The sequence below is a fragment of the Rhinichthys klamathensis genome, unplaced genomic scaffold, assembly GCF_029890125.1.
Source record: "Rhinichthys klamathensis goyatoka isolate OS25496 unplaced genomic scaffold, OSU_Roscu_1.1 h1tg000117l_1, whole genome shotgun sequence".
NCBI lineage: Eukaryota > Metazoa > Chordata > Actinopteri > Cypriniformes > Leuciscidae > Rhinichthys > Rhinichthys klamathensis.
The window spans coordinates 1,287,263-1,312,622 of record NW_026606654.1 but is presented as its reverse complement, the minus strand read 5'-3'; the positions used below and the strand labels follow the sequence as shown (position 1 = coordinate 1,312,622).

Below are 25,360 nucleotides of genomic sequence, written 5' to 3'. Positions count from 1 at the left end.
AACTATTCTCTCATTCCTGCGTAATAATCAAGAAACTTTGCTGCCGTACCATGAGAGCAGCAGGCGTAATGATATTATGCAGCGCAAACACAAACTTATATGGTCACACAGGAAGTAACCTAGCTGGGGACTATTTTCAGGCACTGCGTTATATCATTACGCCTGCTGCTCTCATGGTACGGCAGTAAAGTTTCTTGATTATTACGCAGGAATGAGAGTATAGTTCCTAGCCAAATCAGCCTAGAAAATCGCAACTTTACATTTTCCGTCGGTCTTAGTGCACGATGTAATTACAGAAGAGTCAAGTTTTAAATAGGAAAAATATTGAAACTCTTTAGTCATTTTTTTGAGAGAGATGCTAATGGTCTTGTCCACTTCAATTATCTATGCTAAGCTATGCTAAAAGTGGTACCGTCAGACCCGGAGATCGGCTGAATGGATTCGAAAACGGTAAAACTCAACAGTTTAACTCTGGGGGAGTTGTAAAATGAGCCTATTTCCCAAAAAAGTGGAGTATCCCTTTAAGACCATTTTTTTTTAAAGTCTTGGTCTTGTCTCTGTCTCGACAGCATTTGTACTCGGTCTCAGACTAAAGGCTCGTACACACCGGGACGAATATCGGCGCGCGTTATTCGCCAGCGTTTTTCAACGCGTGTTTTGTGTTTACACCCAAGCGATTTTCGCTGACGATGAGCCGAGTGAACATGCAAATTCATTCCCTGACATTAGATGGCGCCCATTTGCTCTGCAATACATTCTCTTTTATTAAGATTTAGATGTAGTCGCTGTCGCATTTGTCATATAGTTCTTTATGTTCCGACAGCAACGAGACCAGCAGCTCTACATTCATCTTGCCTTGCATCTTCCTCGTCTTATTTCTTCCCGGCAGTGTAGACGCTACTTGGCGTATATCTTCTTCGCCGTTACGTATATGTGCTCGGCAAGACCGTTTTGTGTTTGAGCGCCCCCAAGTTGTGTTTTACTGTAACTTCAGAAGCTCCAGACACGTGAGCAAAAGCGCCAATCTCATTGGTCGGATAGTTTTTGACGCGGTGCGTCAAAATAAAAAAACCAACCCGAGGCGTTTTAAAAAAAAATGACGCTTTTACGCGTGGCGTTTTTCGTGTCGGTGTGCACACTCGCATTGGCGCCCTTTGTTTAGTCACGAGGCGTTAAACGTCGGTCCCGGTGTGAACAGGCCTTAAGAGGACTCGGGATTTTGTCCAGTCAAGACCAAAACTACAAGGATAACACTAAATTGCTGGTGCATTGTCAGATTTATTTGTTTACATCATTATTGTGATTTGATGTAAAACGTACAGCTTAAAATGCAATCTATAACAGTCAGTCCGGGCAGGTCACGTTAGTCAAGCTCGCATCAGCTGACTCTCAGCTGATCCACGTCTACCTAAAGGAATACGACACCTATCACTGTATACATATATAAGCTCCTTCAGTATTATCAACAGCTATCACGTTTTTTTAGGAGCTAATAACCCTCCTCAATCCCCAGCTCCTCCTCTCGTCCAGTCAGGATGTGGCATTCTGATTCCCCTTGAATCAGAATAAATTCTCGAATTATGTTGTACTTTAAAATATTGACATTAATGATATCTGCAATAAATTGATTTTGGTTCTGTTCTGTTTACCCTAAGGGAGTTCTTAAGGGAGTTCCTAGAACAGAACCATACCGCCAATCCAAACTATATGCTAATCGTCAATCGTATTTGACGATAGTGGTCCTGACAGAATTAAGATTTCTTTTGTTACTGTTGGTTCGGGTTCAAAATGCTACTCCGAGCAATGTCGTAACTTTGTATTTTGAGCACTTCTTGCGTTGTTTTTGCCTCTTCACGATGACTCGCTTGGTTTAGTCCTCAGTTGTAAGTCGCTTTGGATAAAAGCGTCTGCTAAATGACTAAATGTAAAATCAATGCAGGATTGTCTCAACAAAGTAAATTGCCCAAAATTCATACAAATGGTCACAAATTTTTCATACAAATCTCGGTTTAGTTGGTCTTGACTACAACACTAATTCATACTACACACATTCATACTATATTGAACATATTTTTTTAATGGTTGAGGAGTAGTTACTGGTTCAAAAGAAGGGCATACTCAGAGAGCAAGGAGCCTATTCATTTATGAAACTGAGGAAGAAAGTGATAACAGGAAGTCGGATGTGCAAAACATACATATTTAACAATTGACTAAGTGCATTTAGACCTCCAATAAAATCTCTAAACAAGCACAGGTTTTTTTTTGTTGTTTTTTTTGTGTTGACATACTTCATATTGAAACAAGAAGTTTGGGATGGGACATATCAAAGAGCTCAGCCCTTCATTGAAAATAAGCCAATAGCTTTTTATAACATTTTTATGTACAGCATTCAGTTACCCTGATTTGCTACTTGGTTGGTTCCAAGTTGTGTTGGGGAGGGATTTTCTCATTCTAGAGAGCATTTGACTGGGCAAAAATATTTGTAGAGCAATATTTTTGGTCATCAATATTTTCAAACTTCCTGGAAGAAAAAAAACATTTTCAAATGTGAATACCCTATGCTGCATTTCAACATTTACATGTACACCAGCATATGACTTAAGGACTAAATGCAAAACAAATAAATAATAATAATAATTCTCATTTTGGTCTTAAAGGAAGGGCTGTATAATAAGGATGATTTAGGATCAAGGTTTTTCAGGGGATTTACAGGATGCTCTTTTATTTAAAAACAGCAAGATAGAACAGAATACAACACAAAGAGATTTCGACAAGAATTCAATAATTCAACAAATAAATACACTTCATATCAACATCCTTTTGTCCTCACAAATCAATGGATTGTGCTTAAAAACGGGAAGAGGTTTGGACTCCAGCAATGACTGCCTTATAGTTGGATGTAATGAAAGCTGTGTTTTGATGGACTTAGTGGCGTTTGATTTTTGAGCTTTTATATTTTTAAGCATGGTGCTTTAAAGAGGATCAATTTAGAGATGCAGCTTGTCAGAAAGAGTTTTAGTACGCTAACAGTCTTACTGTTTGCTGTCAACACGCTAAATCCCCCTCAAAGACTGTGCATCTCTAAATGCATCCTCTTTAAAGCACTATACTAAAAATATTGAGCAGAAAACACTATATAAACTAGTCAACTTCCCTAATTGGCTTTTGGACGACCATAGCGACAATGAAAGGTTGAGGACAATTTGAAGTAACCTCTAAATGTGAATTAAATTGATCACATCTCAGCATTCTCATCTCTCAGAAGATGAGATGAAATATTCACGCTAACCGCCACTGTAATTCTCCTCATCCCCAATCGCATTTTCCTCACAGCTCTGAACTCCTGTCCTGTCTGCAGAACTCAGCGGGAAAATGCAAGAAAAATCTACATCAGCAATTAGAGCACGCTTTTATGGCAACGCTCCGGAGGGAGTAAAACAAGGATCCGTCTTTTCCCTTCAGCTTTTCTCTGGCTAATAATACCCTTCTTTCACCAGCTAAGTGAGCCATTTTCAGGCACACGTTCCAGTAGCGCATGAGAGGCAGTCAAGCTCACAACTCCTTTCATTTCATCACAGCGGTGCTGCCATCTCATCTGACGAATAATGTCAAAGGACGATTCACACTACTGCCAAATTGTGTATCTCTCTAAAGACAGTATCTGAAAATATAGCTTATGAAGACATGGAGATTGTTAGATTCTTGCTTCACTGTCTTCGGATTTGTAAAACTCTAATATAAAATTGTATGCATGTAAGTATATATGTATTGATTGAATGATTGAAGGGACATCACTGTTGATCTGAACTGAACATAGCAGTCATTGTGCATTTTTGCATTAAGGAAAAGAGTGGCCGGATCATTTCCATGATGACCAACGCAATCTACCAAGAGCAACGCAAATTAGCGTCTGGTTTAAGACGTGCTTTTTTTTGGGGCGGTAAATAACGACACAAAAAGCTGAAGCCACAAGTCTGCTCATGCTTCATTTCAAACCTGAGGATGTTATCTCTAAAACTATGATTATTATGAAACATTTTATAAGACCATGTCATGTGAGTTTTTAGAGAAGGCTGATGAAATGCTAATATTTGATTGCCCTGTAAACACCCACTTGCACTCTATTGTCTCATGTCTGGTGTGGCGAACTGAATAGGAGTGCGTGTTTATTCTATTCAAAATATCATGTTACCGATCGATTATTTTGCACTCCTGACATAAATTAAGAAATGATCATGTATCTGAGAGTTTTATCATAAACAGTGGTCAAATTTCGAAGCTGGAGTCTTAAATCTTTCTCATGATGCTTGGTTTGTCCAGATCATGTAAGAGTGTGATGTTTTAACGTGAGGTAAATGTTGAACAACAATAATCTGGGGTCGCCGGCAATGCGCAATGTTAAATCAAATGATCAGTTCTCCATCAGTTTGAATGACGCTTCTGAATGTAATGACATTTACAAATAGGCTAGAAATGTGAAAGTGATTAAGTTCACTTCATGTCTGTATATGTTCCAAAAAAGTTGTAATATTCTCTATAAAACATTACATCCCCATTTATTTTCCTTCTGATGTTTAATCTTTATGAATATTTTAATAATGACTAGCTTCCTGAATTCATTTATATATACATATATATATATATAAATAATGTAAACAATGCACATTATGCATAAATTAGCAAGTAATGTCCAATTATAATCAGACAATTAAAATGTTCCGGCAGTAAAATGTAAAGTGTTATGGCAGTATGTTACATCAAGCATAGCCATGAGAACATTTAACCAGTGTCGCTCCATGCTGGAAAACCTCTGTGTAAATAATAAGGAAATAGAAATCTACCCTTTGAATTAGCTGAGCTCTTACTAATTTAGTTTGCTTGACTCTTGCCTTAAAATGAGAAATATGTTGATAATAAAAGTTCGCAATTGGATTTTCAGAATGAGGTACGCTTTCATCTTTTCTCAGCTGAAATACCGTGGAGGAAATAAAACAAAGCCAGATTACAGTCCATCACATTTTACAGCCAATTGAATATAAACACAGATGCAAAATAGAACTGTCATGTTTTTTTTTTCCCAAATATGAGTCAGCCATCTCTATGTTCTGTGAACTATTGCTTGAATATTTAATTAATGAATTCATTATTCCAACCCCAATGTCAATATCAGGAGGATTTAAAGTGATTTATGACCTCATGATGCCATATAACATATGTACCATACCTGTAGATGTCTCTGGCCATGCCAAAGTCACCAATCTTAGCCACCCTCCCCGAACCTTTGCAGGTCAGAAGACAGTTCCTGGCAGCAATATCCCTGTTAGGAATACAAGACGGATTATTCTGACTGTCAAATTTAGCAGACACACACATTTACATCCAATATTTGCTCTATTTAAAATAGAATGATGATTAAAAATAAAATCTGTACCACCATAATTTATTCACAGAAATATTTTCACCAATAGCACTGCCAGCTCAAGATGTTTAGCACTGTTCATCAACAATATTGTGGACTAAAATTGTTTCCAGTATATTACACATTTTTGCAAATGTAGTATAGTTTTCTTAAACTATGGTACTTTTACCCATCTTTAATCTAATAATTCTAAATGCCCAATTATGTCTGTTGTCGGTAACACTTTACAATAAAGTTTCTTTTGTTAACATTAGTTAATGTATTAACTAACATGTAACATTTATTACCGTTTTTGTTCATCTTTGCTGACGTTAGTTAATACAAGTACAGCTGTTAATTCTTTGTTCATGTTAGTTCACAGTGCATAATTAATGTTAACAAATACAACCTTTGATTTTAATAACGTATTAGTAAATGTTGAAATTAACATTAACAAATATGAATACATTCTGTAGAAGTGCAGTTCATTATTAGTTCATTTTAAGCAATGTAGTTAAACTAATGTTTACTAATGAAACCTTATTGTAAAGTGTAACCATCACTGATATCCAGATTGTATTTTAAGAGTTAACTGCACCAATGCGAGATGCTGTCATACATAAGAGCATGTCTAATGAATGACTCCTCATCTTCACTGCTAGCAATGTAGCAAAGACAGAACACTCCAATTATAAGCAACAAAGCTGTCAACACTGCAAGTGTTTGAAACCACAGTTAAGCACAAACTCTGTCCGCATTAATGTGTCACTGGCAGTAGCCTATAGATAGACGTTTGTGAAGCTCAGAGCAACAACACATTCATTAACAGTGCTTGCCTTATTTTAGCATTTCTTTTTTTCTGACGTTACCTAGATACAGTAGGATGAATAAACTCCTGATAGTTGCATTATAGTTATAACGTCACTTAAGGTGTCAGATGAATCTTTCCTTCTATAACTGTGGAGAACCAGAAGTCTCACCTTGTCAGTCAAGAACAACCAAAGATTGTTGAACAAATACAAATTTGTGAGATATTAGTTGACTTCTACTCTTACTGTATTACCAACACAAGGCAGACTCAAATAGTAACAGGTTTTTTTTTACAAAAATATTATTTATTGAAAGAAAAAAAATATTATAGGTCTATTTGATTATTTATGAATATTATGTTCATTTAGATGTAATGATTTTCATTATCATTATTTCCCCTATTTATTTTGTTTTCTTCAATGTAAATACCAAAACAAGGACTGATTATACTGTAGTAAAGGATAGACTTTTAGAGACCATCCTCATTCTGGAAGAACTAACCATTTGTTGCATATGTATTAACTCTTTCCCCAACAGAGTAAAAAAAAAAAAAAGTTGTCAGCCACCACAAGCAAGTTTCATGGCCCCCCAAAATATTTTGTTGTATGAATATCTGAATATGCAATATATCAAAAGAAAGAACAGAATCTCTGCTTAAAAAAAAACGTTTTATTTTAGCTTCATGCATTCTTTTCTAACAACACTTGAATGTGGGTTTCATAAATAAATAAAAACATTTTGAGGAAAAAGTTGAGAAAATCGAATTTTTGTCAAAGACTACATCCAGATCAGTTCCAGTTTTGATTTATATGCTGTTTAATTTTGATGATCGCGTTATTTTATACATGCATCTGCTTACACATGCTATCGCTAGTCTCTGCTTCTTCTTCGCCTGTGTTTTGATCAGGAGATTCTGTACTCTTTCAGAAGATGTGTGATAGCGCCCCCTACTGTATAACAGTGAAAACACGGAAAGACGGAAATGTCTGTCAATGGCGGGGATTGACTATTCCAATCCTGCTTCTATTAATTTCTATCCTTTGTAAAGTTAAAAAAATGTGTTTTTCAAAGTATTTTAACTTACAGTACTCTTGGCATTCAATCAATCAACATAAATCAAATATTCCTTCCAAGTTTACATGCCTCAAAACCTCACATAAAAACAAAAACATAAGCAAAAACCTGTACTTGTTTTCAGGCTTCTTGTCTAAGTGAGTGGTTCATGGCCAAAAAAGCTACAAAGTGGTTATCAGTTATAAGGACAGTAAGAGGTCTTGATCTGCAAAACTATTCCCGTTTCTTTTTGAAGGTCGAGTCATGATAGTCATGTTTCCAATTACTTGTAGTACCATTTGAAGGCATTTTGTGTCGGACACCCTATATCGGACAGCCTTTTATGCTAAAAAAAATCCTCTGAAAGGGCAAAACGATCAATCCCTCTAGGCTTGGACCAAAAAGTTGAATTTGAAGGCCTAGATATATTTTAACTTGGCTGTTTAGTAGGAAACTGCAGATGGGTAAGTGTCTCAGTTTTATAGCTGGATTGATGACTGGACTGCTCATGTAGCATAAATGAGCTCTAAGTGGACTCATTTTTCATGCCATTCTGGATGCGAGTGTCAAAAAGAAGCAGGACTCCCATTGCAGGAACAAGAGGGAAGCAGAACTCCTGAACGGAGTCGAGGAGCGCTGCATTTGTGCTGACTTCAGAAAAAAGCAGATCATCCATCTGTTGTTAAATTGATCTGATGTGTGTGTAGGGGTGTTGGAAATGATACCTGTGGATGAACTGGTTCTCTTCTAAGTACTGGCAGCCGCGGGCGATGTCTCTGGCTATGTTGAGAAGATCTACCATGGTTAGACTGGAAGGGTGCTCCTGGGAAACAGTACAGGAATTCAGAATAATGGGTATTGTAATGTGCAGTTTTATGTCTGTTTACTTTCATTGCGTTTTTGGTTCTGTTTTCCCTGTTCTGGTTTGTCTGAGTTCCCTGTGCTTATTAGTTTCCATAGTTCCTATTTTAATTCACACACCTGTTCGGTTTTACCTTGATTTGCTCTCCCCATGTATTCAAGTCCTGCATTTCCTCAGTTCTGTGTTCGGTCTTGTTTGCGCTTATGTGTAGTGGTTTTGCTATTATATTACAATAATTATGATTTCATTGAGGCTAAAGTCATAGTTAATAGTTAGATAATAGTGAGAATTGGACACTAATCTAAAGTGTAACCGTAATTTCATAATTACTTCAATTGTCTTTGAAACAAGTGTCATTTCTATTGAAATTAATATGTCATGTATTTGTAATTGAACATTTGTAATGATGAAATCTCAATTTATTACATTTTAAAATATATTTACTTTTAGTGAAATATCAAATGACACTACAGTTATAATCGAGTACTTTAGATTACTTTTTGGTGCACTAAGGATGTGTTCATGGTTGGCATGTTTGGTTCGATTAAAACAGCAGATTGAACTTCCTATTTATCAAACAATCCTGGGGGGATATAAATATATATATATTTTTTCAGGATTGTTTGATAAATTGGAAGTTCAAAAGAACAGCATTTAATAGATAGATGAATTCGTACGAGTTGTCCAAACCCATGTGATGGGTAGGTTTAGGGGCGGGGTCAGGGGTAGGTCACTCATATGAATTCATACGAATTTGGTAACTCGTAAAAAAATTACGAATTAGCAAAAATCGTACGAATTTGTACGAGTGAGGTCGTATGAATTCGTACGAATTAGCCACCTTGTTAAATTTGCCGTGAGATCAGGTTGGTTTGTGTGATTGCTCTGTTAGTGTGGTTTATTTGAATAAGTGTGAACGCTGCCATGTAAACCCTTCTGCGCACCAAACCAGCGGACCGAGACTGCTAACAAGAAGGGTCCCGGTCCACTTCCAAACAAACTCTGGTGCGGTTCGAATGAAATATGAATGCAACACGGACCAAAAGCATGTAAACGAACCAAAAACAAGACATGATGTTACAACTAATAAAATAATCCAAAGGCAAACAATGCATTAACAAAATAATGAAAAGTAACTTAATGAGGTTTATGTAGGCAATATAATAACACTGCGAAGAGTCTGTGCTTGTATCTCTCTCTCTCTCTCTCTCTCTCTCTCTCTCTCTCTCTCTCTCTCTAGCCGCTTTTCTAGCCAAACGGTTCTAAGAATGGCAAGGATTCTAAATTCTACGAATTTAAGGGTTCCAGTTATATTTCCACTTGGTCCACTTTAGCATGATTATAAACCATTCTCGGCCTGGAATTCCTATCACAGTTGGCTGTTGCCTGGCAGTCAGTTTCTCTGTAGCTGGCCAAGTGTGCTATTTTAGCAAACTAAACACAATTTAATTATACAATTAAAATAAATATCTGATCATCCTCCATAACGCAATGGCTATTTACATCTCTTATCCGTCTGTAAACTCTAGCATTACAAAAGGCAACGACTGGCGCAATTTGTATTGCATTCTAGAAAGCTCTGTTGTCAGCGCCACAGGGGAAAATGAAACCATATCCGTACCGACTGGGCTGGATCGGCACGGAACGAACGGTTAAGCAACGAGAACGCTTTGGCCAGACAGTGGAAAAGTGGCTTCTGTGTGTGTGTGTGTTCTTACTAGTCTGGGTCTAGTTTCCCTCAGGAAGCTCTTGAGATCCCCTCCAGCCATCAGTTCCAGCAGAATGAAGCGAGGCAGAGCCTGGAGACTCACCCCGATACACCGCACAATGTTTTGGTGACTGAACTTGCTGTCAGAGGAAGAGAAAAAGAAATGTGGTCCTTTTGCTATTATGTCTTGATAAATTAGCATATGAAATGATGGATCTCGTGTGCTTATTTTTTACCTGATTATTAAAGCTTCCATTAAAAAGTCCAGTTCGTCCTGCTCAGAGCACACCTCAGGAAGAGTCTAATCAAAGAATCATCTGATCATCAAATCTACACACCATGAAATTATCCATCCATCCATCCATCCAATGCTGTTCTTTTGAACTTCCTATTCATCAAACAATCCTGGGGATATATATATATATATATATATATATATTATTTTTTTAGGATTGTTTGATAAATAGGAAGTTCAAAAGAACAGCATTTAATAGATAGATGTATCTTCAGTAGTAGAATGGTTTCAACATTTAGCACCAAATGATTTCTGAAGGATCATGTGTCGCTTAAAATATAATACAATTGAAAACAGCTATTTTAAATTGCAATAACAGTTTAGAGTATTACAGTTTTTACTGCATTTTTGATCAAATATGTGCAGCCTGGGTAAAATACTTCTTTCAAAAACATTAATAACTCTTACTAACCCTAAACTTTTGAACAGTAATGTGAAATACAGTATGCAGATCTGACCTTTACAGCGACCTGCATCGGGCTGGGCTCCCCTGGGATCCCCACGGCTAGTCCTTCATAGACCTCTCCAAATGCCCCATGACCCAGTCCTCTACAAACAAAACATACATTATTGTTACTCATTTTGTCAAATAATATTACTCCATATATTTCACAAAATACATTTCAGATTTCACTTATTAGAACATTCACTTTTATCGACTGTTTCACGGGCTGACCACCTGGTTATTGCTCTGTTGCAGGACGGTAGATGTGATTTTTCGGGACAGTGTGGGACACATGTGGAGAGATACATTTACTACTATTATAGTATGTAAATATTGATTTACATAAGTTGCCATCACTTTCGATGATGACATTTTAAATCACCAATAAGCTTTGCTAATTGTGACCAGCTCTGTGACTGGCACTCAATTTGCCCAGATGTGAGTGATACAATGATTTACTCTACAGGAACTATTCTCTCTTTCTCTCTTTTTGATGTGAAGGCCGAGTCGGGTAGCCCATACTCGGAATGTGTCCTCTGCAATTAACCCATCCAACTTAGTGCACACACATTATCCATGTATACACACTATATAGTGCATGCTGCGATAGCCTATCTACACTACATTGGTTCAATAGATGGGTGAAATTCTGTCCAAACCCAGCTAGGAAAAAATGATAAAAGCACTGATGTTCATTTACTTAAGTGGTGTCCAGGACGTGTTCATCTGTAATTATTTTTTGGCAATGTAATGTTGTCTTCTGTTATTTCTTTTTTTATTTTCTGTATAGAGTAGGCAAAACGGTTCGTTATCCCAACCAGTGAGTGGGTGTATTACTGTAAATACATTTCTGTACAAATTACTGCAATATATATATAGAACCGGGACATAGTGATGCTCCTAACCTGGTGAGAGAGATGTTCCGCCGTGGGACCTCCTTCAGGTCATTGACGGAGGCGGTCTTCCCACCAAAGCAGTAGTTGGGATTGTAGTCGGTCATGATGGTGGAAGCTCTCAGTTTGCTCAGCTTACAGTCGGGACTCTGCAGCTCCAACTGGATGGACTGGAGCTCGGTGTGTTTACGTCTGTACACTGGACAATAATCAGCACAGCATGACATTTTTCTGTTGGCATTCATTTCAAATTCCATGTGGAAATTAACTATCAAACTGCTGTAATAACCAGTGTTGTTGTAATTTTCTTTTACAGTTTAATTTAATGGAGCAAAAATATTATTTTTATTTATTTATTTTGAAATGAGACTCTAATTTATTGTGCGTTGTCATCATGTTTATTACAAAATCAAATTTATTCATTCAAAATAATGTCCTCTGTAATTTTAATAGTTCATTGCAAACTTGTGGAAATCTATATGGACAAATCTGAAATGTCATAAAAAGTTTTCACGAACAGGCATGTTTGCCCAAGTTTGGTGGGCTTGACCCAGGCAGTAAACACATTAGTGTGGCGTCTGGAAGTGATTTATTCATAAAGTGTAAACCGGCAAGGCTTGTCAGAGCCAAGTTAACAGCCCATTTATCATGCGTCTATTCTATTTATCACTCAGAGACTGCTACTACAGTGTAGATGGACAGATGATGTGTTAGGTGTGTTTGTGTTTGTGTGCGCGCATGAGAGAGAGAGAGAGAGAGAGAGAGAGAGAGAGAGAGAGAGAGAGAGAGAGAGAGAGAGAGAGAGAGAGAGAGAGAGAGAGAGGGAGAGAACCTGTGGTTAATGCATTGTGCAAACAAGATGCCAAACATATTCACAGCTTGTGTGGCATGTGCATAAGCAATTTACCATTATTACCATACAGAAAATAAAGATTTGCACTTTTTATGTTTTACAAATTGTAAAAATTTATTTAATTATGAAGTGTTCTGTTTTTTTTTTATTAAAAAGAAAATCAAATCAAATAACAAATTTCTATAATGGCATCAATAACAGAAAGCGTTACATCCAATCCCATAGGTGTCAGTATAATGTCTAAGACCACATTCATATCAGTCAGTAAAACATAAAGTGCACAACATAGTTACACATCATTTTCTGTGATCTGTCTGCAATTGCAGTTTTATCCTCACCAAAAAAGGTCAATGCGACAATGAAACTATGCTCATAAACAGGATTTGACATGGTCTACTTACTGATCATAACGCCTGAAACAGCCAACAGCAAAGCAGCGATGAGCGCGGACGTCCCCACAGACAAACCCAGTGCCAGGTGAGACAAAGACGGCTGGGCGGGAAACAGAGACACCTCTACACAAACACACAGCAATAAACATACCCTTCACATGAGGCAGGTTTATCTCAGTTTTGCTTTTCATATTTGAAACTGTTAACTCAGAACCACTATATGCACGTGTCAGATCAGCATCATGCGCGATCAAACTGAAGGGACACATCTGGATTTGAACATCTCTTGCACGCTAAACAAAAACTATAGATTCTAAAGTGAAAAACATGATAACTCTCTAGTAATGACTGAAGTCATTGTAATCTTTTGAGGTTTTTGTAAGGTTTTGGATAGTAATGACTCAAGTGTTATGACACCCTTCTAACGGAATTACTAATTATTTGGATCAGTATTCTAAAGTGAAGATCACGGTAACCCATTAGTAATGGAATTTAAATTACTATCCAAAACCTTACAAAAACCTCAAAAGCTTTCAATGACTTCAGTCATTACTAGGGAGTAATTATGCTTTTCACATTAGAATACTGATCCATATAATTATTAATACCTACTGAAGGATTTGATAATACTTGAGTCATTACGAATGGGTTAGGATGACCTTCACATTAGAATATTTATAGATTATGCATTTTTCACATTAATTATGAACCTGTATGGTAGTTCTTAGTAGTCCTTATACAGTTACTGATTAGGGGTAACACTTTACTTGAAGGGGTGTGCATAAGACTAACATGACACCTTCATAATCATGACATGACACATGTTATGAATATGAAGGAGGTTTTATGCATGTTTATGACAACTGTCATTAAGTGTCATTCGCTCAGTTATGACATTTTTAATGCAAATATGACATTGTTTGAAATGTCTTTGTTATGACACCTTGACATAAACAAATACATCATAACCTGTCAGTGTCTTTGTCATGACAACTTGACATTACTAAGACAACACAACCTGTCATAAACATAAGAAACCACTTAGCTTTATTGGTTAAAATTGCATTAAACTGTCAGGTGGTTGGTGTTGACATTGGCTGTCATGAAGCCATTATAACTTTTTAATGACAAATTGAATGTGTACCACTGTAGTTGAGGTCACGAAAAATATTCATGACACATTTATAATGGCCTCATGACAGCCAGTGTCAAAACCAACCACATGACAGTTTAATTTAATTTAATGTCAAGTTGTCATGACAAAGACACTGACGGGTTATGATGTATTGGTTTATGTCAAGATGTCATAACAAAGACATCTTAAACAATGTCATATTTGCATTCAAAATGTCATTACTGAGCGAAAGACACTTAATGACAGTTGTCATAAACATGCATAAACCCTACTTCATATTCATGACATATGTCATGTCATGGTTATGAAGGTGTCATGTCAGTCTTATGCACACCCCTTCAAGTAAAGTGTTACCCATTTATGTAATTGAGAAAAGCATCTACGAATAGATGTGTCAAATATTGTAAATGAACAAAACAAGAGCTAAAAGAGGTGTGCAACAGTGGAGAGTGTTTTTAATCTTTTCTTTCTTTTTGAGAACAAGCTGGCAAACGGAGCTAAAGTTCACAGCGATGACCTCTGTCAAAGACACTGTAAATGGCAGAGAATTGAGCTGGGTTTTACAGAGGTAAGTGCCGCTCTCGAGAAAGAACTTTATTATTGAGAGTACACTCTTCCCAGACATTCATTTTACCATTTTCTGAGACAGTCGTTCATCTGATGGTGGTGAAGTGTGTTATAAATGAACTAACCGGTGGAGTTGATGCAGGACACTCCGTCCGGGGCCAGTGTGAGCTCTTCATCGCAGTAACACACCATGCCCTCAGAGGTCTCATGGCAATCTCCTGACTCACAGTGACTGCAGTTCTGCACTGGGTTGATAATAACTTCCCCGTCGCCTTCCATGCCTGGAAACAACATTACCGTATGGGATGGTGAGGTGTAGTAGTAAAGATTGTGGCTTACAATCTGAAGGTTGTTGCTTTGATCCCCACAGGGGTGAACTATTACCATTGTGGGGCACCTTAATCCAGGTGGCCCTTAGCAAGGCACCTTAATCCAGGTGTCTCCAGGGATACAGTCCCTGTAATAAGGGTCCTGTACTGTACAGAACTTTCTTTAAATAGGAGCATCTGCTAAATGAATGCTTACTTAAAAGGTACACTATGTAACCTTTGGCCCTCTAGCTAAAAACAAAACAGTGTGCATTTTGTGGAAGAACATTGTTTTGGTTGTGCTTTAGCTCTGCATGAATATGTTATCCTACTGCACATAAAACATTCACAATTAGGCTTAAGAGATATAACCAGTTTAGATTGAAAGGATCTCAAGCTGACTAGAAGACATTACTGTAGCTTTACACATTAATAAACACTTGATATTAAATTCTAGCACAGTGCTACAACAACCATAATGAAATGACCAATCACAATAGATAATGCTTTACAAGAGAGCTACATACTATGGCAATTTATCTGTTCAATAAAATACCTTACTCACCTGTTGAGTTATAAAAACGTCATCTCTGAAAAGCCATGCCAATGTTGATTCATGTTTTATTATGAGCTCTGTCGCATTCTCTATTTGCCAGCAGGGTCTCGTCTGTTCGGTGTCTGTTTAAAACGGGTGATTCTCCGGAGGTTGGGGATTTAGCGGCTCCATGTCAACCTTTCTTGCTCGTTGTGACAACTAACCTCTGCCACTCACACACCAGACACGCGTCAAAGCAACCTTTCTCTAGTTACTGATATGATGAGACACACATGGGCAACTGACATATGTACACAATTCCCCACGAAAACCATTCCATCAGGTCTAACACTCATAATAGGCTTACCTTAGTGAATCAGGGGAAAAGGATTGTTGATGTATTGACTCATTCAAATTTGGTTAATTTTGAACAAAAAGTTACATTGTGTACCTTTAAAGGTGTTATATCTGAGACCCGAAAGACCCTTTTAAAATAAAAATAACTCGCAGTCCTCCTGAAACCACATAGAGTTAAGCACCTTGCTTTAAGGCACAGTGGTGCCTGAGAGGGATTGTAATCTCAGAGACCATACAGAATTCGGGTCACCCCAAATTTGGGTACAAACTTTAACTAACTGTATGCCACCATTAGGCCACGATTATTCCGATGTCTATTTTACAAAGGTTTAACATTAACAACGATTAATGCATTATTTTAAATATATATTGCTCATTGTCAGTTCATGTTTTTCGAGATACGTTAAAGGTGCAGTATGTAAGAATGACAAATAGTGGTCGAAATAGGTACCGCAGTCCAAATTCAAAATATCGGAGATCGTTGTTTCTCCCGCCCCCTGCTCCTCAGACTGGACGGCGCTAACACGGGTTGCCAGTTTGAGCACACACAACAGGAACGAGCGCAATGGACAATACAAATGGGCAAATTGGCAACGTGCAGTGTTACAGACCAAAACAAAAACGAGTATGTGAAACGAGTATGTGAACTTAGCATGTTTCCTAAATATATGCAAACAAATTATGGAATTTGTATGCTTTAGTAGAGTGAAAAAGTTACGTAGAGTGAAAAAGTTACATAGAGCACCTTTACTGTCCTTGTGTCTTGAGCCAAGGGTCCAATGATATAAGACACTTGAGCCTGCGATGAACCGTTTAGGAGTTATGAGCCATTACGTACTTTTGATCGTTGTAGCACCCTCGTTAGGCCAACTGGGATGAGCCTTGGTTGGTTGTAGCATCCCTCAAAGTTTCAAGTCTCTACGACTTACGGTTTGGTCTGCCCGATCACTTTTAGTGGAGAATGCTGATCCTTGTAAATTCTAACAATTACAGTAGGGTTTCAGCGCTACGTGCTTGAACCCCTAAAAAGTGCACTTAAACAAAATGAAGTGTGGAATGTTGGACACTTCATGCACTCAACTGTCTCAGTGTTCCTTAAGTAGTGGAATTGGAGGATATATCATCCTCCGATACTGTGTGACAGAATAACCTTACAAAACACTATTTGCATAGTACAAAGTATAAGTGCATAGTGTATAGTATGCAATTTGGAACACAACTAAAGACACTTTATTGTGTTACCTTTGAGTGGTTCCAGGTACATCTCGCCGTCAGGACTTATAAACGATGTGCCATCATCGCCATCCATTCTGGGATCATTATCATGCCAGGCACTGCCCCCTTTAGCCATGGAGGAGAGAAGTCATAAAATGTGGCAAAACTCATAAAATGAAGATATATGAAAATCAAGGCTGACATTTAGTCTAACCTCTGTATCCTCCACCTCCTCCACCAGCCGTGCACGATCCTCCACCACCTCCAAAACCTCCTCGAGTTTTCCAGCCTATGACTTGACAGGGTTCCCCACCCTGACCTCCTAAAATGAGTGGTCTACCACCTTGAGGAACAGGGGCACTGTCATTCCAGCCTCCACCACCCCCTGAAATACACAGAAACACACATCATAAAAACAGATAAAGACATTTCACTTTCTCTGTGTGGCTTTCATTTCACAGCAGGAGACTGTATTTGCATCCTCATCTAACAGATCTAAGAATGCAGAGTGTCACTGAGATTTCTCCAGAGAAGTGTCCTATGAACATCCCTGTACTCCTAAAGCAGGTCAGTGCTGTTGCTTAGCATACAAATGCCCAAATAAAAATGTGGCAAATTATTTCAGACGTCAAAGCTGTCCCATTTTGCTAACTCTCGAATGGTTTCTTAACAGCACAAGCTTTCCTGAAGAATAAACATATAAAAATCCAGGATATCAGTCAGACCATTCAACAGATGGATGGATGGATGGATGCATGGATGGATGGATGGATGGAAGGAAGGAAGGAAGGGTGGGTGGATGGATGGGTGGGTGGATGGATGGGTGGGTGGGTGGGTGGGTGGAAGGAAGGAAGGAAGGATGGATGGATGGATGGATTGAGGGATGGATGGATGGATGGATGGATGGATGGATGGATGGATGGATGGATGGATGGAGGATGGATGGATGGATGGAGGGATGGATGGAGGGAGGGAGGGAGGGAGGGAGGGAGGGAGGGAGGGAGGGAGGGATGGATGGATGATTGGTAGGCGAACATATATACAAGATGGCACACACCCTAACAAATCTTACGTTTGCAGACATAAATATAATGCACAATCCATCCTCATACATCAGTGCTTTTTGTGTACTAGCACTATATGCAGAGGTGGACTGTGGAACAGATGAATAGAATATCCACCATGTTTTATATCTGCAGGGAAGAAAAAGATATGTGATGTGGTCTAGCAATAATAAAAAAATAATCATCCAATCTGAAGTGTTGATGTAGGTAGAATAAAAGAATACCCAAGAGTAAAGAGACTAGAGGAAGATGGGTACAGCAACTGACTCATACCAGTGTAGATGACAAAATGAAACAAATGAAAACTCTATATCCCAAGTGTGGATCAAACATTGTACATGTGAATCAAGCTTGGCTCTTCATGCTATGCAGTGATGTCATGATGAATATCTCATATTGAATAGAATTAGGAGTGAAGGTTTTGTGCTGTTCTCTCGGACCCCAGCGGCAGTAAATAGAGCACAGTGGGTGATCTAGCCTTTGAAAAGAGCACCACCGATTGAAACCACACTGAGCGCTCCGCAGGAGACAACCAGAGCACCCACAACACATGCAGAAACTTCAACAGGAGCACAGACACGCATGTGCCCTCAATTGCTTAGACTTGAAAGCAGGGCACACGTGTTATTACTGTAGTGTTGGTATCACCTTCCAATCAGTTAGCAAAAAAGCTGGTGAAGAAATCTCAAGAATAAAACTAATTTGCAGGATCTGTATCTTTCAGCCACTGCTGAAATAGAGAATGAAATAGGGAATTTGAAGAAACCGCCACAAAAATCATATTCAATCTCAGACTGGTTTAAGGACTAGTACGAAGCCCAGGCAGAAAAAAACAAATAGTATGTTCATGTCCAGGAAAGAAAGAAAAAAACAAATATTGGGGCTTCAGCATGTTTTTTTTCATAAGCAAACCCGATTTCCAGGTAAAGAAAAGCATTCCTACTTTCCACATGAAGCTGTAAAAAAAAATAAAAATAATAATCATTGCTCTTTGTGCAGTTTCACTGCCACTTGCTTCCACTATTTACCAGAAGGAACATGCCTAACATCTGACTCTAGACTTCATCAGACCTCAAGAACAGCATGCTAAGATTAGTCTAAATCATTTACTGTAAAATACAGACAATCTCTAATTTATTACAAAACCGTTGAGAGGCACACCTGCAGTGCCTGATTTTCCATTGCGGCCATGGATGCTGGGATTCCTGTCCATCACTTCCTCTGGGGTTTCTGATTGGCTGCTGTAGCCGCGGCCTCCACCTCCGGCAGCAATGAGTAGCGGAATATGGACTCCATTCACCATCTGTAACCAATGGAAACATGAAGTGTGAGATTCGTTTTTAACTGTGCAACACTTCAATTTGTTATTACAAAAATAACTTTGAGGTTTGAGCTTTCAGGACTTTCTCACCAATTATATTTTCCTAATTAAATGCAACCTGGTTTGGAATGCTCTACATGGGAAGAAAATAAATATAACCACCACTGCTAACACCCATACTCTTTTAATCATAAAATGACACACAAAAACAGTCAATTGTAAATAGATAATTGGAATTTTATTGATATTAACTATATTTATATTTCTCACGACTCTGTCTGCCAAATTTTTTGTTGCCCAATGATTTTAGGTCATTCATCACAGTGTAATTAGAACAGAACTTTACCATAAAGATATGCGGTAGCAACATTTTTATAGTTGGAATTGGAACTTAAATTTACTGTAAATAAAAAACAAAAACAAAAACGAACTGTTATAATGTTAATATAACAACATACTGAACCAAAATCTGTATTGTACTTTTATAATACACTGACAACCACAAAAAAAAAGTGGTATGACATTAAAATAACGCAATAAACATTTAACAACATACATGAAGTATCCCATTAGATTTATTATAGTTTTTCACTGTAATAGTAAGTAAACTTACCATTAACCAATTAACAAGTTTTGGTAAGTCTTTATTTCAACAGTGTCCTTGTTACGCATGTTACATGTAGTTACAATACCCTACTAATAACCATGAATTATGCATAATTACATGCAACTAACCCTAAACCAAACCCTATAGTAAGTACATGTAGATAATTAATATTACTCAGTACTTAAATAAATAATTACACTGTAACAATGACACCTTAAAAATAAAGTGTAACCCAGTTTTTTTTTACAGTCCTTTACTGTTAAAAATTACATTTATTAATTACATTATTGATTATTACTGTATTTTTTTGTAAAAATTATCCAATTTGAAATGTTTTTATAAAGGGTCACCTTGAAGACGTAGGTGCCCCCCCCTCCTCCGCCGCCCCCTCCTTTGAGCTGGGTCTTGTTGATAGAGGGTCCTTGCTGTTCTCTGCAGATCCGGTCCATAGTCGGCACCATCTAACAAAACAAAACAAAACAAAACAAAACAAAAAACAAAACCATTATATGCTTTACAAGATGCTCATCATACTGTTTTCTTTCTGCATAGCACAAAGACCTATTGATATACTCACATTAGGGCAAGCGTCCTCTCCTTCCTGTCCCACTAGAATATACACCAGCTCATCCTTCTGTAGAAGGAAGTCTCCGGTCATGTACACCCCATGTGACTTGTGAACAGCCAGGACGCTGCGTCCACCAGCTGCTCCATACGCCGTGATCCTAAACACAAGACAAATAAGAAGGCAGTCATTTAACAGACGCTTTCGTGACTCATAGAGCACGTATTACAGGGACAATTCTCCTGGAGTGACCTGGGGTTAAGTGCTTTGCTCAAGGCAAGGGCACAATGGCGGTGGCTCTTGACTCACTCCTTACACGGATCAAACCGGCAACCTTCTAATTATAAGCTCTAACTTTTAGTGACTACACCAGCGATGCCATGGAAGCTCTGTGCCTAATATAGTGAGTGAGCTGCCTGATAAGCAACATTACAAAGGGACTGGAACACTCTACATAAGCAGCATCTCATGTAGTGCAACTCCAATTGATTTTGATGTTAGCATGTTCCTAAACTAACAACCTCTTACTCTTTTACTCATTAAAATGACATAACACTCCAATATTGGGTGAAATAGACCATTTTAATTACTGTATTTTCCAGAAAATAAGTTGCACCAGTTTTTTATAGTTTGGATATAAATACATTCCGGATATATATTCCGGAAAATATGGTAGATCAAACTATTAGTATTGGTATTACGTATTTAATGAAATATATTTGTAGTGTTTCTCACAGATCTGTCATGTTCGTTTGAGCTGTTTTGATGTTGTTTTTCCCACATAGGCCACTAACAATGTTGTCTCAGCCAAATGAGATAGCCTACTTTATCAGACAGCATAATGTTACCTTTTGAAACGACCTTTGCGTCAGGAGCATATGTGAGGCTTTAAAATGTTGTCTAGGTAGGCAGTTCACTTAAAAAAAAGAAAAAAAAAGAGCTGAAATGTTTTTCTCTTTTTTTTTCTTTATAGACTTTGCTAAGTGAATGCCATTATCAGTCTGGGTACTACCTCAGCAATGCAGCTGATGACTTTGGAAATGTGTTTTCTCATTCCTCCTGGTCCTCGGACAGCAATTACCTGAATGACCTGATGGGCTTGATAACAGGCAGCAATTGTGCCGAAGAAGAATGTCTTCCCATTTCATGGTCGAAAAAGTATCTGCTAAACGCCTGGAAGATATTTTGTGTGGCTTTTGTGTGTGTGTACCTGTATTTCCTAGTCTCTGGGACCCGCCACATCTGGATGCCCTTGAACGGTCCCTTAGTGCCCACACTGACATTGACATTGGTGTTGCGGTAAGAGTTACTGCACTGAGTCGGCGTTGGACCGTCTTGTCCTGTCGCTCCACAGGTGTGGAATATCCACTTGACAGCTGTGAAAACACACAAATGCCCACAGATATAGCAAAGGTACCTTTAGATTCATAAAATAAGATTTTTTTTTTTTTCAGAGAAATAATCTACACTACTGTATTGGTGTAAAACTTGGACCAAAAAAAGTAGAAGGTGAAAATAGAAAGATATGCTATGTGATGTGTTTGGCTGGCTGGGCAGTCAAAAAGCCACAGATAAATGTATGATTTTTTTTTGTTCTTAGCTGGAAACCCGTGGAATGTCTTTCACAGACCTGAAAATAGTGCTACATAAAAGAGTTCAATCATTGCTAAATGTCAAATGCACTTACTCGTAAGAGGAATGAGGTTCTGACTGAGTTCACTTCACTAACACTGTCAGCATTCCGATTAGATATACTCACTTTTAACTTTAAAAAAACTCACAAACTCACGGATTCTAAAGGTTAAGGTGCATTATAGATATGTCGCAACACATTTCGTGTTTCTGACATTTTTGTATCAGCTCTATGTCAGGAGCTACAGCAGAGACTGAAGGCTGATTCACGTCAGCTTCATCTGCTATTTATTGCCTTTGTTTAAGGAACAGTTTTATTTCAATATTTTGTTTCAGTATTATTTTTATGTTTACTTATTATTATTGTAATTGGTGTAATACAATGACGGCCATATGGTTCATAGCCTTGTGAAAAAGAAGTACACCTTCTTATACTTTAAAAGAATATCAATACACTTAATGTACTTTTTCATAAACTTAACTGCATGTTAATTGCAATTAAATAAAAAATAAATTCAAAAGTTTAAAACGTTTTTAAACAAAAGTTTACATTTCTATTAAATGCAAGTAGCTGAGAGTGCTTTTCTCACCCACTTAAGTATGATTTAAGTACATTTTAATTTATAATTTCATAATTACTTCTATTGTCTTTGAAATATGCTAAATGTACTGACAAGCATTTATGGCCAATTAAAATGTAATTTATATAGAAACTTAAATAGCATGGGTTTCAATATATTTGTAAAGATACATTTGAATTACAAATGAATTTGTAAATTAAATGTTTTACAGTTAAACTACAGTTAAAGTGATAAACAAGTACTTTACATGTGCTTTGATATGTTAATCAGCTCATCAAAATGAGTGTAATTATTTGAACCATGACAAAAGATTATTAAAACAATGATTTCAAATGTACGAGTTTAAATCTGAAGTTATTAGACAATTCCCTTTTCAGAATTGCAGTGTCTTTAGAAGCAAGAAAGTATACTCTCTTTAAGTAGCATTTTATTGTATTAATATTATATTATAGTAATATGCAAGTACTATACAACTAGAGTTTAGTTTAGGGTTAGTTGCTTATATAATTACGCATCATTTATAGTTATTACTACAATAACTACAGTACATGTAACATGTGAAACAAGGACACTAACATAAAGTGTTACCCAATTTTTAAGATATGAAAAACACTTCTTTTTCATTAGGTTGGGGTCTACTTGCAAAGCTGAAACCAATCAAATGGCCTGAAACCTATAAGGAAAGCCAATCCAGTTTTGACATGAATGACCAGAGCAGAGTGGTATCAAGGTGAGAAACAAATTCTGCCAAGTACTTGCCAACAATTGGTCATTGCATACAAAATAGGTAACATTCTGGATATATTACACTGACATTTAACATTTTGGGCCAGTAAACTTCCAAAACAGGAGTCTGCTGTTCCGAATGCAGTGATGTTGTTCGACCCAAGTCTGCAAATAAAACATCTGAATATATCCAAATAAAAGTTTAGTTCCTTGCCAGGAACCTATCAAGTTGAATTAATTAGATCTGACGTGAAAGAAAGCTTTGAGTTGTATAGAGGTAATGTGCCAGACAAATATCACCAATGGGTCTTATACAACTTCCTCTTATTATAGAGATCTCGAAGGTTTGATTGGTGGAAATAGCTGAGTCATCGGAAGCTGAGCGGCGGTACTCAGCGCATCATGAGGTTAGCGGCCCGTCTCTTATTCTCATCAGGGGAAGCAATCACACAGACAGAGTCAGAGGAAGTAATCAAGGAGACAAAGGCCGAGGGAGCTGATCTGACAGAAGAACACACTCCCTCTCTCCACGGCGCTGAAGATTCGAGTCAGCGTAAGGCAAACTTCCCCATTCGACTGGGATTTGCTTGCCAAAATGAGATGCCATGGTGGCAAGGGGAGAAATCGATAGTGGTGGATGGAATGGGAGAGGGCAGGAACAGAAAAGAGAAGGACAAATTGGAGATGACAAAAGGGAGAGCGGCGGCATGACAGAAAATTCCAATAGTTGCACAATTTATCAAAAACATCAAAACCTTTTTTTAAAGCTATATCAATTATCCGACTGAATCAAGGGAAGATTGATGTACAACTTGATTTTCCTTCCAGTTTAAAGAAACAACAGCTGGGAATAGAACTCCAGAAAGCTTTACTAGAGTGTGTTTCTGGTAGAAAGTGTTTGTGTTTAATTATTAACTGTCTTGAGCAATTGTGGTTTCAAACCAGTTTAAAGCTAGAGCTAGGTGGTATGATCAAAATGCGATACACTTGATACACATATGAACTATGCAGCCCATTCTCATCCCTAGGCGTCATGAAACTGACGCCTTGCGAATCATTTTGACCATGCTTCAATATTCGACGCTTTAGGCACCCTTTAGCGTCAGTTACATGACGCGATCCTAGGGCGTCATCTCACTGACGCTTTACCTTTAACGTCAGTTAGATGACGCTATCTAATCCTAACCCTACCCCAGACCTAAACCTACCCGCGTCATCTAACTGACGCTAAAGGTAAAGCGTCAGTAAGATGACGCCCTAGGATCGCGTCATGTAACTGACGCTAAAGGGTGCCTAAAGCGTCGAATATTGAAGCATGGTCAAAATTGTCATTTTAGTGACGCCTTGGGATGAGAATGCGTTGGAATTATGATATTATGATACACTTATTTTTGCTGGAAATTCAACTGAAAAATATCGAACAACACCCTGCAAGTCAAAAGGACATACAGGCCAAAGGTTTAATTAGTTAATATATACACTCACCTAAAGGATTATTAGGAACACCATACTAATACTGTGTTTGACCCCCTTTCGCCTTCAGAACTGCCTTAATTCTATGTGGCATTGATTCAACAAGGTGCTGAAAGCATTCTTTAGAAATGTTGGCCCATATTGATAGGATAGCATCTTGCAGTTGATGGAGATTTGTGGGATGCACATCCAGGGCACGAAGCTCCCGTTCCACCACATCCCAAAGATGCTCTATTGGGTTGAGATCTGGTGACTGTGGGGCCATTTTAGTACAGTGAACTCATTGTCATGTTCAAGAAACCAATTTGAAATGATTCGAGCTTTGTGACATGGTGCATTATCCTGCTGGAAGTAGCCATCAGAGGATGGGTACATGGTGGCCATAAAGGGATGGACATGGTCAGAAACAATGCTCAGGTAGGCCGTGGCATTTAAACGATGGCCAATTGGCACTAAGGGGCCTAAAGTGTGCCAAGAAAACATCCCCCACACCATTACACCACCACCACCAGCCTGCACAGTGGTAACAAGGCATGATGGATCCATGTTCTCATTCTGTTTACGC

The 25,360-nt window shown here is 37.9% G+C and overlaps 1 protein-coding gene across 1 annotated transcript in view; it reads right to left on the bottom strand.

The window, feature by feature from the left end:
* Positions 1-25,360, bottom strand: part of alk (ALK receptor tyrosine kinase) — a 468,950-nt gene that overhangs the window by 7,697 nt on the left and 435,893 nt on the right. The window contains exons 12-25 of the mRNA XM_056255076.1: positions 21,594-21,759; positions 20,396-20,543; positions 20,169-20,279; positions 19,052-19,193; positions 17,041-17,211; positions 16,854-16,952; positions 14,537-14,692; positions 12,719-12,832; positions 11,477-11,663; positions 10,585-10,675; positions 10,068-10,132; positions 9,842-9,971; positions 7,987-8,084; positions 5,225-5,317 (exon numbers count right to left, since the gene is read on the bottom strand). Coding sequence (XP_056111051.1) covers positions 5,225-5,317; positions 7,987-8,084; positions 9,842-9,971; positions 10,068-10,132; positions 10,585-10,675; positions 11,477-11,663; positions 12,719-12,832; positions 14,537-14,692; positions 16,854-16,952; positions 17,041-17,211; positions 19,052-19,193; positions 20,169-20,279; positions 20,396-20,543; positions 21,594-21,759 — 1,771 coding nt within the window. The remainder of the gene's footprint in view (positions 1-5,224; positions 5,318-7,986; positions 8,085-9,841; positions 9,972-10,067; positions 10,133-10,584; positions 10,676-11,476; positions 11,664-12,718; positions 12,833-14,536; positions 14,693-16,853; positions 16,953-17,040; positions 17,212-19,051; positions 19,194-20,168; positions 20,280-20,395; positions 20,544-21,593; positions 21,760-25,360) is intronic.